This window comes from Enhydra lutris, unplaced genomic scaffold (genome assembly GCF_002288905.1).
Source record: "Enhydra lutris kenyoni isolate GAN:26980312 unplaced genomic scaffold, ASM228890v2 scaffoldscaffold10, whole genome shotgun sequence".
In the NCBI taxonomy this organism is placed as follows: domain Eukaryota; kingdom Metazoa; phylum Chordata; class Mammalia; order Carnivora; family Mustelidae; genus Enhydra; species Enhydra lutris.
The window spans coordinates 10,729,370-10,741,860 of record NW_019154094.1 but is presented as its reverse complement, the minus strand read 5'-3'; the positions used below and the strand labels follow the sequence as shown (position 1 = coordinate 10,741,860).

The window sequence follows — 12,491 nt, the reverse complement described above, 5'->3', positions numbered from 1 at the left end:
TGAGTTTCTTGTTTGCTTGCTTGGTTTTTGGATTTGTTGCTATTGTTTGTTGGGTGGTTTTTTGTTTGTTTTTTATAATAGTGCTGCTGGTAGGTACAGGGTGGTGTCTTACTGTGGTCCTGGTTTGCGTTTTCCTAGTCCTTAGCTCTGTTGAGCACCTTTTCATATGCTTACTGGGTATTGGTGTATCTTCTTTCAAGAAATGTCTCTTCAGGTCTTTTGCCCATTTTTTTTTACTGGGTTTTTTGTTGTTGTTGCTGAGTTGTAGGATTTTGTTATGTATTCTAGATAATAATGCCTTCCTTATCAGATATGTGATTTGCAAGTATTTTTTCCCATTCTGTGGGGTGCCTTTTCTCTCTCTTGATAGAGTTGTCTGATGCACAGAAGTTTTAGAACTTGATGTAGTCCAATTTGTTTTTTCTTTTGTTGCCTCTGCTTTCGGTGTCATATCTAAGAAATCATTGCCAAATCTGATGTCATGAAGATTTTCCCTTATGGTACCTTCTGAGAGTTTTATAGTTTTAGCCTTTATGTTTAGGCCTTTTAAAAAAATTTGTTTATTTAAAACAATTTTTTGAAGATTCTATTTATTTGACAGAGGGAGAGTGGGGAGGGTTAGAGGGAGAGGGAAAAGCAGGTCCCCTCTGAGCAGGGAGTCTGATATGAGGCTTGATCCCAGGACTCTGGGATCATGACCTGAGCTGAAGACAGATGCTTAACCAACTGAGCCATCCAGGCACCCCTTTAGGTCTTTTGTTAAGCTCTTTTTTTTTTTTTTTTTAGGGGTGGGACAGAGGGAGATAGATAGAGAGAATTTCAAGCAGGCTTAACACCCAGGACAGAGTGCAACTTAGGGCTCTATCTCCTGACCCTGAGATCATCACCTGAGCTGAAACCAAGAGTCAGCCACTTAACCAGCTGAGCCACCCAGGTGTCCCTATGCTTAAGTCTTTGATCTGTTTAGTTAATTTTTGTGTTTTTGTATTAATTTCATTAATGTGAAATTTTCTTTTGAATATCTTTTCCTGTGTGAAAGTATTCATAGGAGTCGATGGATTTAAGAGCCTTGGTCTTTGTGTAAAGACTCCTCCTACCCAGAAAATGTGCCTCAGTCTGGATATTCAGCTATATCAGCACTTAATTCATAGTACTTACTAGTTAAATACACACATGACTGGGCTTTGTATATGTTAATGTTAGCTTAATATATAACCTTTCCTTATTTTTCTTGACATTTATAGTTTTGTTTTCTTCTTGCAGTACACAAACAGAGGAAAATTGCAGTGGTTCAACCAGAAAAACAGTAAGTAATATACTAGTATGTTTGAACAGTTGACATTTGAAAGTTAGAATATCTAGAAAAAGAAATCGCTATTTCAGAGAATGTATCTCATATGTTATTTTCTTGGGTGAAAGCATAATTCTTTAATTCAGCTTTTGCTAGGTTACATACTTTTCCTTACAGCATATGTATTTTCTGAAATGGCCTTATATACAAAGGGGTAAAATGCCTTCTCAAGATGTTCCCACCAGTTGAGTTTTCTTTGGCTTTTAGAGCCTGAAAGCATTTGCATAAGAGAGGAAATAGAATCTCTGTACTGTTATTTGTTAAGGAAGAGCAAAAATTAGAAATTAGGATATGATATGATTTCTCACAATGAAAGAAAAGTTGGGGTGAAAGATAGTGTCTGTAAAAGAGAAGGTGTGCTCAGGGGAACCTTTGTGCTCTGTCAGGACGCCCTCGATGGCGTACCTTCTGACACAGCTTTGAGAAGCACTTAATCAGTGATGTCTTAAAAATACATGTAATGTGTGTTTCTGAACACTGGGTTTTCAAGTCTGTGTTATTTTGCACAAGCTGCCATAACAAAATACTACTGACTCGGTGGCTGAGACAACAGAAATTTATTTTCTCCCAGTTCTGCAGGCTGGGAAGTCCGAAGTCAGAGTGCCAGCCCGATTGGGTTCCTGGCCGGGCTTTCTTCCTGCTGACTGCCAGCTTCTCTCGTCCTTACATGGTAGGGCCAGCTGGCAGAGAGAGCCAGCCCCCCTAGATCAGAGCCACGCCTTTATTTACCTCGCAAGAGCTCAGTCTCCAGATGCAGTCGGAGTGGGGCTTCAGTGAATGGATTCAGTCTGTAGCAAATTCTGTGTGACTTATGGCTGCTTCTGTGGCTGTGTGAGTAGTAGACTGACAGCAGAAGTGGAGCGAGGTGGAGAAGTCCAGGTGGAAAGGTGAGATAGCAATGTCAACATCGGGCCTTGGAGTTCTCCTTGACTTAGTTGTTGAGACAGATCCATGGTTTTATTCAGGAAGTATTCTAAAAAAGACAAGTTAGCCTTTTTCATTGATTGCTACATATAGAATAAGTTTGATTTTTAAAACCTAATTTGTCTTTGATTTTAAAACTGATAGAAGAAGACAGACCCTTATAAGAAATGTTTTTGTTCTTAGACTATTGAGAACGATGAAAAATTTACTTGTGGTTTGAGAATTCCAGAAGGAATTCTATAATTTGTTGCTCACATGAGTGAGAGAAAGTTGATTTGAATATGAAGTAATACAGCACTGTCTACAGACTGTCTGTTGGCTCATTAAACCATGTACATAGTTTTAAAAACCATTGTTAAAAATATAAAAGTGTGATCAGGGAAGCACCTTCTGTTATACAGTTTGCAATCTGCCACATTTGCTTTCTTAGATTTGAAGGAAACTAACCGTCACACTTCACTGACCTTAAGGATTGTCTTACTGTTTTGTTGTGTTATCTTGACCCAGAATACCATCCTCCAGGACTGTCCACGAGGGTCTGAAGAATCAGGAGCTGAACTCCACAGACTCAGGTATAAATAAGTGCATGCAGTCTTGTGGAAAAAAGAACCTTCTGGGTTTTTTAATGGACTGTATCTTAAACAGTACCTCTGATTTATAGGACGTAGCTTCACAGAGGGATCTCTTATGTTTAATAATTATCTTTAGGATGATATTTCTGCCCATTCATAATTATTAACTATTCTCTCCTGATCACTTGTTGGGTGCCAAGGGCTCTGGAGGGGTCAGTATTCTCATCCCTAGTTTAGATGAAGAGCCAGGAGCTTTCCAGGCAGTGTACCTTCTTAAGCTGGATGGTTGACAGGTGGATGTTTATTGTTCTTTAAACACTTTCTGTGATGTACACATTATGTTACATATTTCACAATTTAAAAAAATGAAGCCCTGGAAAAACATTGTCCCAGAGGCAATGCCTGACAAATGAATTAAGAATCCTTGTGGAGGCCAGAGCCCTTGTCAGGGGGTCTCTCCCTGGGACCGCTCTTGGCTCCACCTTTGCTGGTTGCGTGCTCAGCGTCTGGATGTGCACTGTAGCACAGGTTACACATTTGGACGGCATTTAGTAAATTCCTAGAACAGAAAAGAAATCAAAGCTCCGAGAGGCCACACAGCTTTATGAGTAGATGGGTCAAAAAAGTAACTCAGCTCTTTCTCAAGTTCAAAACTCACACTTTCTTCTTTTCCACACACTGCCTTCTCATTGTGTCACTCATGGGTGGAGGATCAGGGCCTTTTCAAAAAGGTGACGACCTTCATCGTAGTAACCAGCCGGCTCTACTGGTTTACTGTCATTTACTTGTATGTCCCTATAGAACTTGTCCCTGTATTTAAAAAGCATGATGACAGTGGCATCACTGTTGTATTCATGACATTAAAAGGAAGGTGTTTAAACTTCCTCTGTTCAACAGGTGATTGGCAGGTAACTGCTAAAGAAGTTCCCTTCTGTTTCTAGTTTTCTAGGAACTTTAGTCATAAACCCATGTTCACTTTGACTGAAGAATTTTTCCTTAGCATTGGATGATCACATGATTTTTCTAAGATTATTAATGTGGTGAATCTCAGTGATAGATTTTTTTCCTACGGTTGAATCCTTCTTACATTGCCAGGATAACTCTTACTTGACCATAATGTTATCTTTTGAGTACCCAGCAGAATAACATTACTAGTAAATATCTTTTTTCAAAATTACCCATTTTTTATTGAGATATAATTGACGCAAAACATATTAGTTTCAGATGTATAACATAGTGATTTGATATTTGTATCTATTGCAAAATGGTCACCACAGTAAGTCTGGTTAACATCTACCACCACATAATTACGTTTTTTTTCTTGTGATGAGAAGATCTGTTCTCTTAGCAATGTTCAGATGTACAGCACAGTAATATTACTGCTATACTCACTGCTGCACAGTACATTCCCAAGACTTACTTAGAACTGGAGGTTTGTATCTTTTGAACCATCTTCATGCATTTCGCCCACTTCCTACCCCTGCCTCCGGCGACCACCAGCCTGTTCTCTGTATCTGTGAGTTGGGGTCTTGTTTTTGTTGTTTAAATCCCACAAATGAGTGAGATCATATGATATTTGTCTTTCTCAGTCTGATTTATTCCACTTAATGAGTGAACTCAGGGTCCATTCATGGTGTCACAAATGACAGGATTTATTTTTTTTAGATGGCTGAACAACATTCCGTTCTTTATCCATCTGTCTGTCCATGGACACTCGGGTTGTTTCCATATCTTGACTATTGTAAATAATGCTGCAGTGAACATGGTGGGGGTGGGCGGCAGATACCCTTTCCAGTTAGTATTTTTGTTCCCTTCAGATAAATTCCCTGTGAAGTGGAATTACTGGATCACAAGGTAGTTCTCTTTTTGACTTTTTGAGGAACCCCCGTACTGTTCAGAGTGGCTGCACCTGTTTGCATTCCCACGGGGTACCAGCGTTCTTTTCTCCACCTCTTCGTCAACACTCACTAATTCCTGCCTTTTTGATAATAGCCATCCTAACAGGTGTGAGGTGATAGCTCATTGTGGTTTTGGTATCAAAACCCTTGGTATCAAAGGGTAAGGTAAATTAAAAACACAAGGCAACTCTTTAATTTTGATGTATTACTGGCTATTCTAATGCCTACTAGAACTGTAGAAGACAGACACTAATGTTTCCCAAGTGACCTCAGCCATGTTCTTTTTGGTTTGTGTTTTGTCACAGTTCTGGTTACCTTGGAAACCGTCTGCGGCTGCTATTTGCATGCAGGAGTGTCACTGGGGTGCGCTTTTGGGGAACAGCTTCAGCGGGGGGCAGGAATTGGGCAGAGGGAGAAGTCGAGTTGCAGTGCTGTTTGTAACAGAAGTTCCTTCCAGCCCACAAGGAAGCCTTTTAGCTGGTGTGGCCACTCAGAGTCATCCCTAGTTGAGGCACAGTGGCCGTACCTTTTTCCCCTCTCTGGGCAGTTATTAGAAGTGGGCTGCAGCTCCCGTCTGCTCACAGAGGGTGCAACCTTGGGCAAGGTGTCTCTCTCCTGTGAGAGGGTCGGGCAAGGCTAATTCCAGGATAACGTACAGCTGAGACCTATAAGCCGCCCATACTGCCAGCAGTGGGGAGCACATGGGCCTTCATCCTGAAGAGTGGGGTCTGGGTGGCGGAGTTGAGATGGAGAAGCGGGCACAGACATGCTGACCTCTGTGCTGAGACTGCATTCTTCATTCCCTAGTGGACATTCCGTGCTTCAGGATCCCATTGGCAGTGGGCAGTGCACACGTTTTCTTTCCCAAAACAGTGTCCAGCAGCAGGGCTTCTTTCTGCTTTCGTGACTATGAATTTCATATATTTATTAGTGGAATTGCCAACTACAATGAGGGAATGAAAAAACATGTTGAAGTATAGCATTCACACAGAAAGAGTTGAAGAGAGGGGTCTGTATGCCCCCGTAACACCCCCTGGTGCTTAAAGTTCTTAGAGATGTGTTTGTAGCTTACTTTCAGCCTTTGGAGGAGTCCCAGATGTGGGAGGATGTCTACCTCATAGTACACTGCTGATGTGCTAGTTTGGTGGTTTTAAGGGGAGAAACTGTAGTTCTGGAAATGATTCATCACCACTGCCTAGAAACATTCCAGAATAGATTATTGAATAGTTGAGCATCAAGAATCATTGAATCATCATGGGTTCTCATGGGGAGCCTGGGCACACAGTCAGGTAAGCATGTGACTCTTTTTTTTTTTTTTTAAGATTTTATTTATTTATTCGACAGAGAGAGAGATAGAGAGGGAACACAAGCCAGGAGAGAGGGAGAAGCAGGCTCCCCGCTGAGCAGGGAGCCTGAAGCGGAGCTTGATCCCAGGACCCTGGAATCCTGACCCGAGCTGAAGGCAGACACTTAACAACTGAGCCACCCAGGTGCCCCAAGCGCATGACTCTTGATTTTGGCTCAGATCACGATCTCAGGGTCATGAGATCATGGGTTATGAAAGCCCATATGGGGCTCTGCGCTGAGCAGGGTGTCTGCCTAAGATTCTCTCTCTCCCTCTTTCTCTGCCCCTCCCCGTTTGCATACGAGCACACGTGCTTGTTCTTTCTTTCTTTTTATTTTTTTTTAAAGAATCATCATGGGTTCCTTCTTTTTTTTAAATTCTTTTTTTAAGAGTGTTTTCTTTTTAAAGATTTTATTTGTTTGAGAGAGAAAGCGCGTGGGTAGCTGGGGGAGGGGCAGAGGGAATCTCAAGCAGACACTGCGCTGAGTGCAGAGCGACCCTGAGATCAGGACCTAAGCCAAAATCATGAGCCCAATGCTCAGCCGACTGAGCCACCTGAGGCTCCCCATCATCTTGGGTTCTTTTTTTTTTTTTTTTTTTAAATATTTTATTTATTTATTTGACACAGAGAGAGAGAGAGATCACAAGTAGGCAGAGCAGCAGGCGTGGTGGGGGGGGGAAGCAGGCTCCCTGTGGAGCAGAGAGCCCGATGCGGGGCTCGATCCCAGGACCCCGAGACATGACCTGAGCTGAAGGCAGTGGCTTAATCCACTGAGCCACCCAGGCGCCCCTCATCTTGGGTTCTTAAAGTCAATCCTTTACTTCCCTTATTGATAGAAGTATGGGACTCTGAAACAGAGTCGTGTTAACCCTGAAGTCAATCTCCATGTAATTCAGGCTGTTGTTTGATTTGGGCAGCGTGATGAGCTCTGTAATAGAGTTGTGGTAAGTCTCAGGTGTTTCAAGGGCACTCTCAGGCAACGTGTTAAACTTCAAAATATGTGATGTATAACTTTATATAATGGTGGCTATGCTTGCCACCCCCACCCCCCAGTAATTCACTTTGGAAACACGGAGTGGAAAATGACTGTTCTGAATATTTGTTTCTCTTCGTTTCCCAGTTATGATTAATGGAAAATACTGCTGTCCAAAGATATATTTCAACCACCGTTGCTTCTCAGGGCCATATCTTAACAAAGGAAGAATCGCTGAGCTGCCTCAGTGTGTAGGGCCTGGGAACTGTGTTCTGGTCCTCAGAGAGGTAAGCTTCTCACCCGGGGCGGACGAACTCACAGCAGTCTCCTAGACTCATCGGTACAAAGATGTGCATGCCTTCGTGTGACAGTGCTAGGTCTTATCAGAAAGGATTCCCTTTCCTCCTGTATTGTTCAATGAACCAGACACGTCCTTACTTTTGCTCCTGAGGGAGCATTCATGTAGGCAGCTCTGCACGTAGCATGCCCACCTCTGCTAGTGGAGAAAGGGCTTTCGTCAGAGGCTGCCTGAGTGTGGTGCGAGGATGAGCGGGAGCATAGTCGAGGAGCCGGAGGCCACGTGGCGCTCACGGGGGCCATGAGAAAGCTGCGCACCTGCCGGGCTTGCCCAGCTGCCCACCAGACTGCCACGCGCTGTGCACACCAGCTGTAAGGACTGTTGGCGCTTTCGGTCCGTGGCGGGGCAGGGCGGGTCTGGGAGGCCAAGCTGCTGTATCTGCCAGGACTTGCAAAGGATTCAGAAGCATATGCCAGAGTCGTTTTTATTTCATGCTGCCTATTTCGTCCTGTGATGTTTTGAATGTCCAAGAGGGTCTGATTATTGTCTTAGCTACCACTTTGGTCAGCAGTTGTATCTTGAATATTATTATTTTGTTAGTACTTGTTAACAAATATTAGATTTAATCTCCTAAATGATATTCTGGGGGGTAACAAGATTCTAATGGTCTGCTTTTCTCATTCCCAACCCATATTTCTGCTTTAAAAATGGAGCGCAGGTCCTCACTTTACTTATCAATGCAGCCTACAAACCCAGTCGCGTCCTTCGGGAGCTGCAGCTGGACAAGGACTCCGTGTGGCATGGATGTGGGGAGGTCCTAAAAGCCAAGTGAGTAGCCTCCTCTGCCCTTTATTCTTAGCCGTCTGACAGGCCACGGAGCCTGATCCTCCATGCGTCGTGTTAGAGTAGTTCTGTCCTCTTGGGCAGTTCTTCAGCTCTTGGGGGTGAGGGACCAGATTCGTTTCGTTTTGTAGGTTTCCATCCTGTTGTGGGCCAGTACTGTTACAAAATATGGTAAGAATGAGTTATAAGAAATACGAAAATTACAAGACATAAAATGCAAGAATAATTTGTTTTTAGATTTAAGAGCCATGAACTCACCTTTGCAAATTACTGTGAAAGGCTATAAACGTGTACTCTTGTTTTCTGACCCTGTCAGCGTGACCGTGGGCAGGTTAACCTGGCCCATGTCCACACTCTGAGGATCACTGCCCAAGGGTAAAGGAAATCCTTCGTTCTAGTCCCTTTTCTTTTAGTAGTTAGTGTAGAAGTTCCTTTTTAGAAACCTTAAACTGAGGAACCAGAAAGCAAGACTCTCATCTGCTAATATAAAAACCTCAACATTTATCTGTTATAGCTTAGGTGATAAATTTGATTTAAGTGCAGTATGCATAAACTCAATTTTAGAATCCTCAAACTATAAAGGATATGTACTATTCTGAGAAGCGAAGACATTTTTCAGGCCTGTGAATGCACTTGATTTTCTCTGGGTAATCACTAGGCCAGTAAACTTGGTCTCTGGCATCTTCCACGGCAGATACAAAGGAAAGAGTTACCGGGCTACTGTTGAGGTAGTGAAGACAGCAGATCGCGTGACAGAGTTCTGCAGGCAAACCTGCATCAAACTGGAGTGCTGTCCGAATCTCTTTGGCCCGAGGATGGTTCTGGACAAGTGTTCTGAGAACTGCTCTGTGCTTACAAAGACCAAATACAGTAAGTCCGGTTTTCCAGATTTGTTAACTCTGATGGCTGGCCACACTTTATATCTTGGAAAGTTTTTATTCTGTAGACATTTCACCTATAACACAGGTATACAAACTGCTTCTGTAAAGGACCAGATAATGAATATTTTAGGTCGTCAGTCAAATGATCTCTGCTGCATATTCTTCTCTGTTTTTTTTTTAAAGATTTTATTTATTTGACAGAGAGACAGCGAGAGAGGGAACACAAGCAGGGGGAAAGGGAGAAACAGGCTTCTTGCTGAGCAGGGAGTCTGACGTGGGGCTCGATCCCAGGACTCTGGGATCATGACCTGAGCTGAAGGCAGACACTTAGTCAATTAAGCCACCCAGGCTTCCCTCTGTTTTGTTTTATTTTCACTTTTAAAGAACACTTTTAAAGATGTAAAAGCCATCTTTAGCTTGAGGGCCATACTGAAACAGGCTATGGGTCAGATTTGGCCCGCAGGCCCATTAACTTTCATGTAAATTAGCTTTTGCATCTGATGGGATATGTGATTCATTCATGCAGTCTCTAAGTATTTATTATGTGGCCACTGTGTGCCACTGCTGTTCTAGTACTGGGATGCTACAGTAAAGAAAAATTCCTGTGCTCATTGGGTTTTCATTTTAATGTGGGGGACAGATAATAAGTGAACAAAGAGAGACAGGTACTATGGAGAAAAATGAGGCAAGATAAGTAAGCAAAGGAGGGGAGTGGGGAGTAAGGAAGGCTAGGATGGGGTGCTGTTCAGAGGTGGTTGGGGAGGTCTTCCTGCCAGGTGACAACCTGAAGGAAGCAAGAGAGCCCACTGTGCAGACATCAGGGTGAACGTGCTCTGGGCAGGGGCAGCAAGAGCACAGCAGGAGCAGGAGTCTGCAAGGAGCAGCAGAGAAGCCGCTGTGGCTGGGAGGCATCAGTGGTAGGAGAAGGGTACTTGCGGGCCTCACTCAGAACTGTCACAGCAACACCCGTTCCCTCTCATTGTTTATTTTCTCCCATGTGAAACTGCCCACTGCGCATGCGCACGCGCACATGCACACATCATACAAGAGGAAATTTCCAGATCAGAGCCTTGTCAAGACATTGTTGCCCAAAGACAAAATTCTGATCCTACCTTTCCTTAAATTTTACAAGCCCCGATGTCACTTGGGAGAATTAATACAGAGGAAGATTTTTACCTTGTTAAATTTAAAGATTTCTTTTAGGGATCTCTAATCCTTTGCCTCTTAAACTTTATCATGCATGCAGACTAGCTAAGGTTCTTGTTAAAATGAAAGTTGTGATTCATCAGGTCTGTGGGTACCTGCTTTTCCAGCAAGCTCCCAGACACTCTTGATGCTGCTGATCTGAAGTCATTTAGCATGATGAGCTTGCTAATCAGTCAGTGTCTGAATTGCAAAATCATAGAAGAGTCTAACCTTGTAATTTCTATTTTTATTTGTTGGATTGTAAACTCCTTAAAGGCAGGGATTGGTGTTAGCTTATAGGGTCAGATTCAGCACTTAGTTTAGCAAATTGCAAGTATTAGTCGCTATGTGAAATATACTCTACATACTGTCTTATCAGTTTGAGCCTGTGGAGGATATGCAGATTTTATTAGCTTTTTGTCTAAATCTATTTTTCTAAGTGATACAAGCCTAGACTTTAGGAGAGAGTGTTTATGATTTTCCTCAGTTAGTAATCTGAGTGATATCAAATGGATTTATATTCTGTATAATCCTTTTTTTTTTAAGATTTTATTTATTTATTTGACAGATCGCAAGTAGGCAGAGAGGCAGGCAGAGAGAGAGAGGAGGAAGCAGGCTCTCCGCGGAGCAGAGAGCCCGATGCGGGGCTGGATCCCAGGACCTTGGGATCATGACCTGAGCCGAAGGCAGAGGCTTAACCCACTGAGCCACCCAGGCACCCCTATAATCCATTTTTTGCAAAAAAAAATTATATTTTGTTTTTATGTTAATATAGAACTAGTATATATATTTAGAGCTAGGATATATATAGTTCATTTTTGGAATTATTTTTATATTCTAAAATTTATATGAAAATGTGCAAGATCTAGAATAGCCAAAACAATCCTGAAAAAGAATAAAGTTGGAGAACTTACTCTGTCTGCCTTCGAGTTTTACCATAAAGGTAGAATAATCAGTAAGTGAGGTGGATGAAATAGTCACACAGAGTGATGGGACAGAAGAGAGGGGCCAGAAATACACCCAAATTTATGTGGTTAAATGATTTTCAATAAAGATGAAGAACTTAACAGTAAAAGGAAGTTCTTTCAACAAATGGCACTGGTACAGTCGGATTTCCAAATCGAAAAAACGAAACCAGAACTCCTTGGCTTCTACCTCACTATATATAAAAATTAATTCAAGGTGTATCTCAGGCCTGAGGTAAAAGCTAAAACTATAAAGCTCCTAGAAGAAAACAAGAAGGGTATCCTCAAGATCTTGGGGCAAGCAAAGATTTCTTAGAAAACAATGCACTAACGTAAAGGAAAAAAATCACCAAAATTAAGAACTTATGCTCAGAGAATTTCTGTCCAGTGTAGTAAATACTCCCTCAACTCCGTAATAAGGGAAACTTGGAAGCAAGAGAAAGCTGATAGTTGTACAACATTGTGAATATGCTGAACACCACTGAATGGTACATGGAAAATGGTTAATTGTATGTTATGGGGACTTTTACCTCAATTTTTAAAAATTTAAAATTAAAAGGAAAATGTTCTAGAATTAGTTATGATTGTTGTAGACATCATATACTAAAAGTCATGGGATATGTACACTTTAAAATGGTAGATTTTATATTATGAATTATATCTCAAAGTAGAAAGAGAAAACCATTTTAAAAATGAATAAAAGACTTGAATAGGCACTTCACAAAAAAGATACATATGTGGCCAATAAGCACATGAAAACGTGCTCAGTATCATTAGTCATCAGGGAAATGCAGATCTAAACTATAATGAGAAATTACTACGTATCCACTAAATTGGCTAAAATGAAGAACGTGAACAGTCCCACAAGCTGGCAAAGGTGTCAACAACTAGATCTCTCACACAGTGCTGGTGGGAGTGTCAAATTATGCAACCCTTTAAGAAAACTCTTTGGCAGTTTCTTTAAAAGTTAATCTACATCTGACGTATGATCCAGCAATTCCATCCCCAGGTATCTACCCAAGGAAAATGAAAATATCCACCCTAAAAGCCTCGGACAAGAGTGTTCATTGCCAAATAGTAACAGCCAGAACCTGGGAACAGCCCAGGTGCCTGTCAACAGGAGACTAAACTAGTATATTCTTCACAATGAGATGCTTGCTGTTCATCAGTAGAAGGGACTGAAGTATTCATACACACAGCAGCAGAGGTGAAACTCAGAATCATACTGAGTGAAAGAAACCTTGTCCAAAAAGCA

The 12,491-nt window shown here is 42.0% G+C and overlaps 1 protein-coding gene across 1 annotated transcript in view; it reads left to right on the top strand.

Moving 5' to 3' along the window:
* The window catches only part of LOC111143959 (Scm like with four mbt domains 1), a 48,334-nt gene that overhangs the window by 31,949 nt on the left and 3,894 nt on the right, over positions 1 to 12,491 (top strand). Inside the window, exons 12-16 of the mRNA XM_022497995.1 lie at positions 1,264 to 1,306; positions 2,783 to 2,847; positions 7,212 to 7,351; positions 8,081 to 8,190; positions 8,900 to 9,075. Of these exons, the coding sequence (XP_022353703.1) occupies positions 1,264 to 1,306; positions 2,783 to 2,847; positions 7,212 to 7,351; positions 8,081 to 8,190; positions 8,900 to 9,075 (534 nt within the window). The remainder of the gene's footprint in view (positions 1 to 1,263; positions 1,307 to 2,782; positions 2,848 to 7,211; positions 7,352 to 8,080; positions 8,191 to 8,899; positions 9,076 to 12,491) is intronic.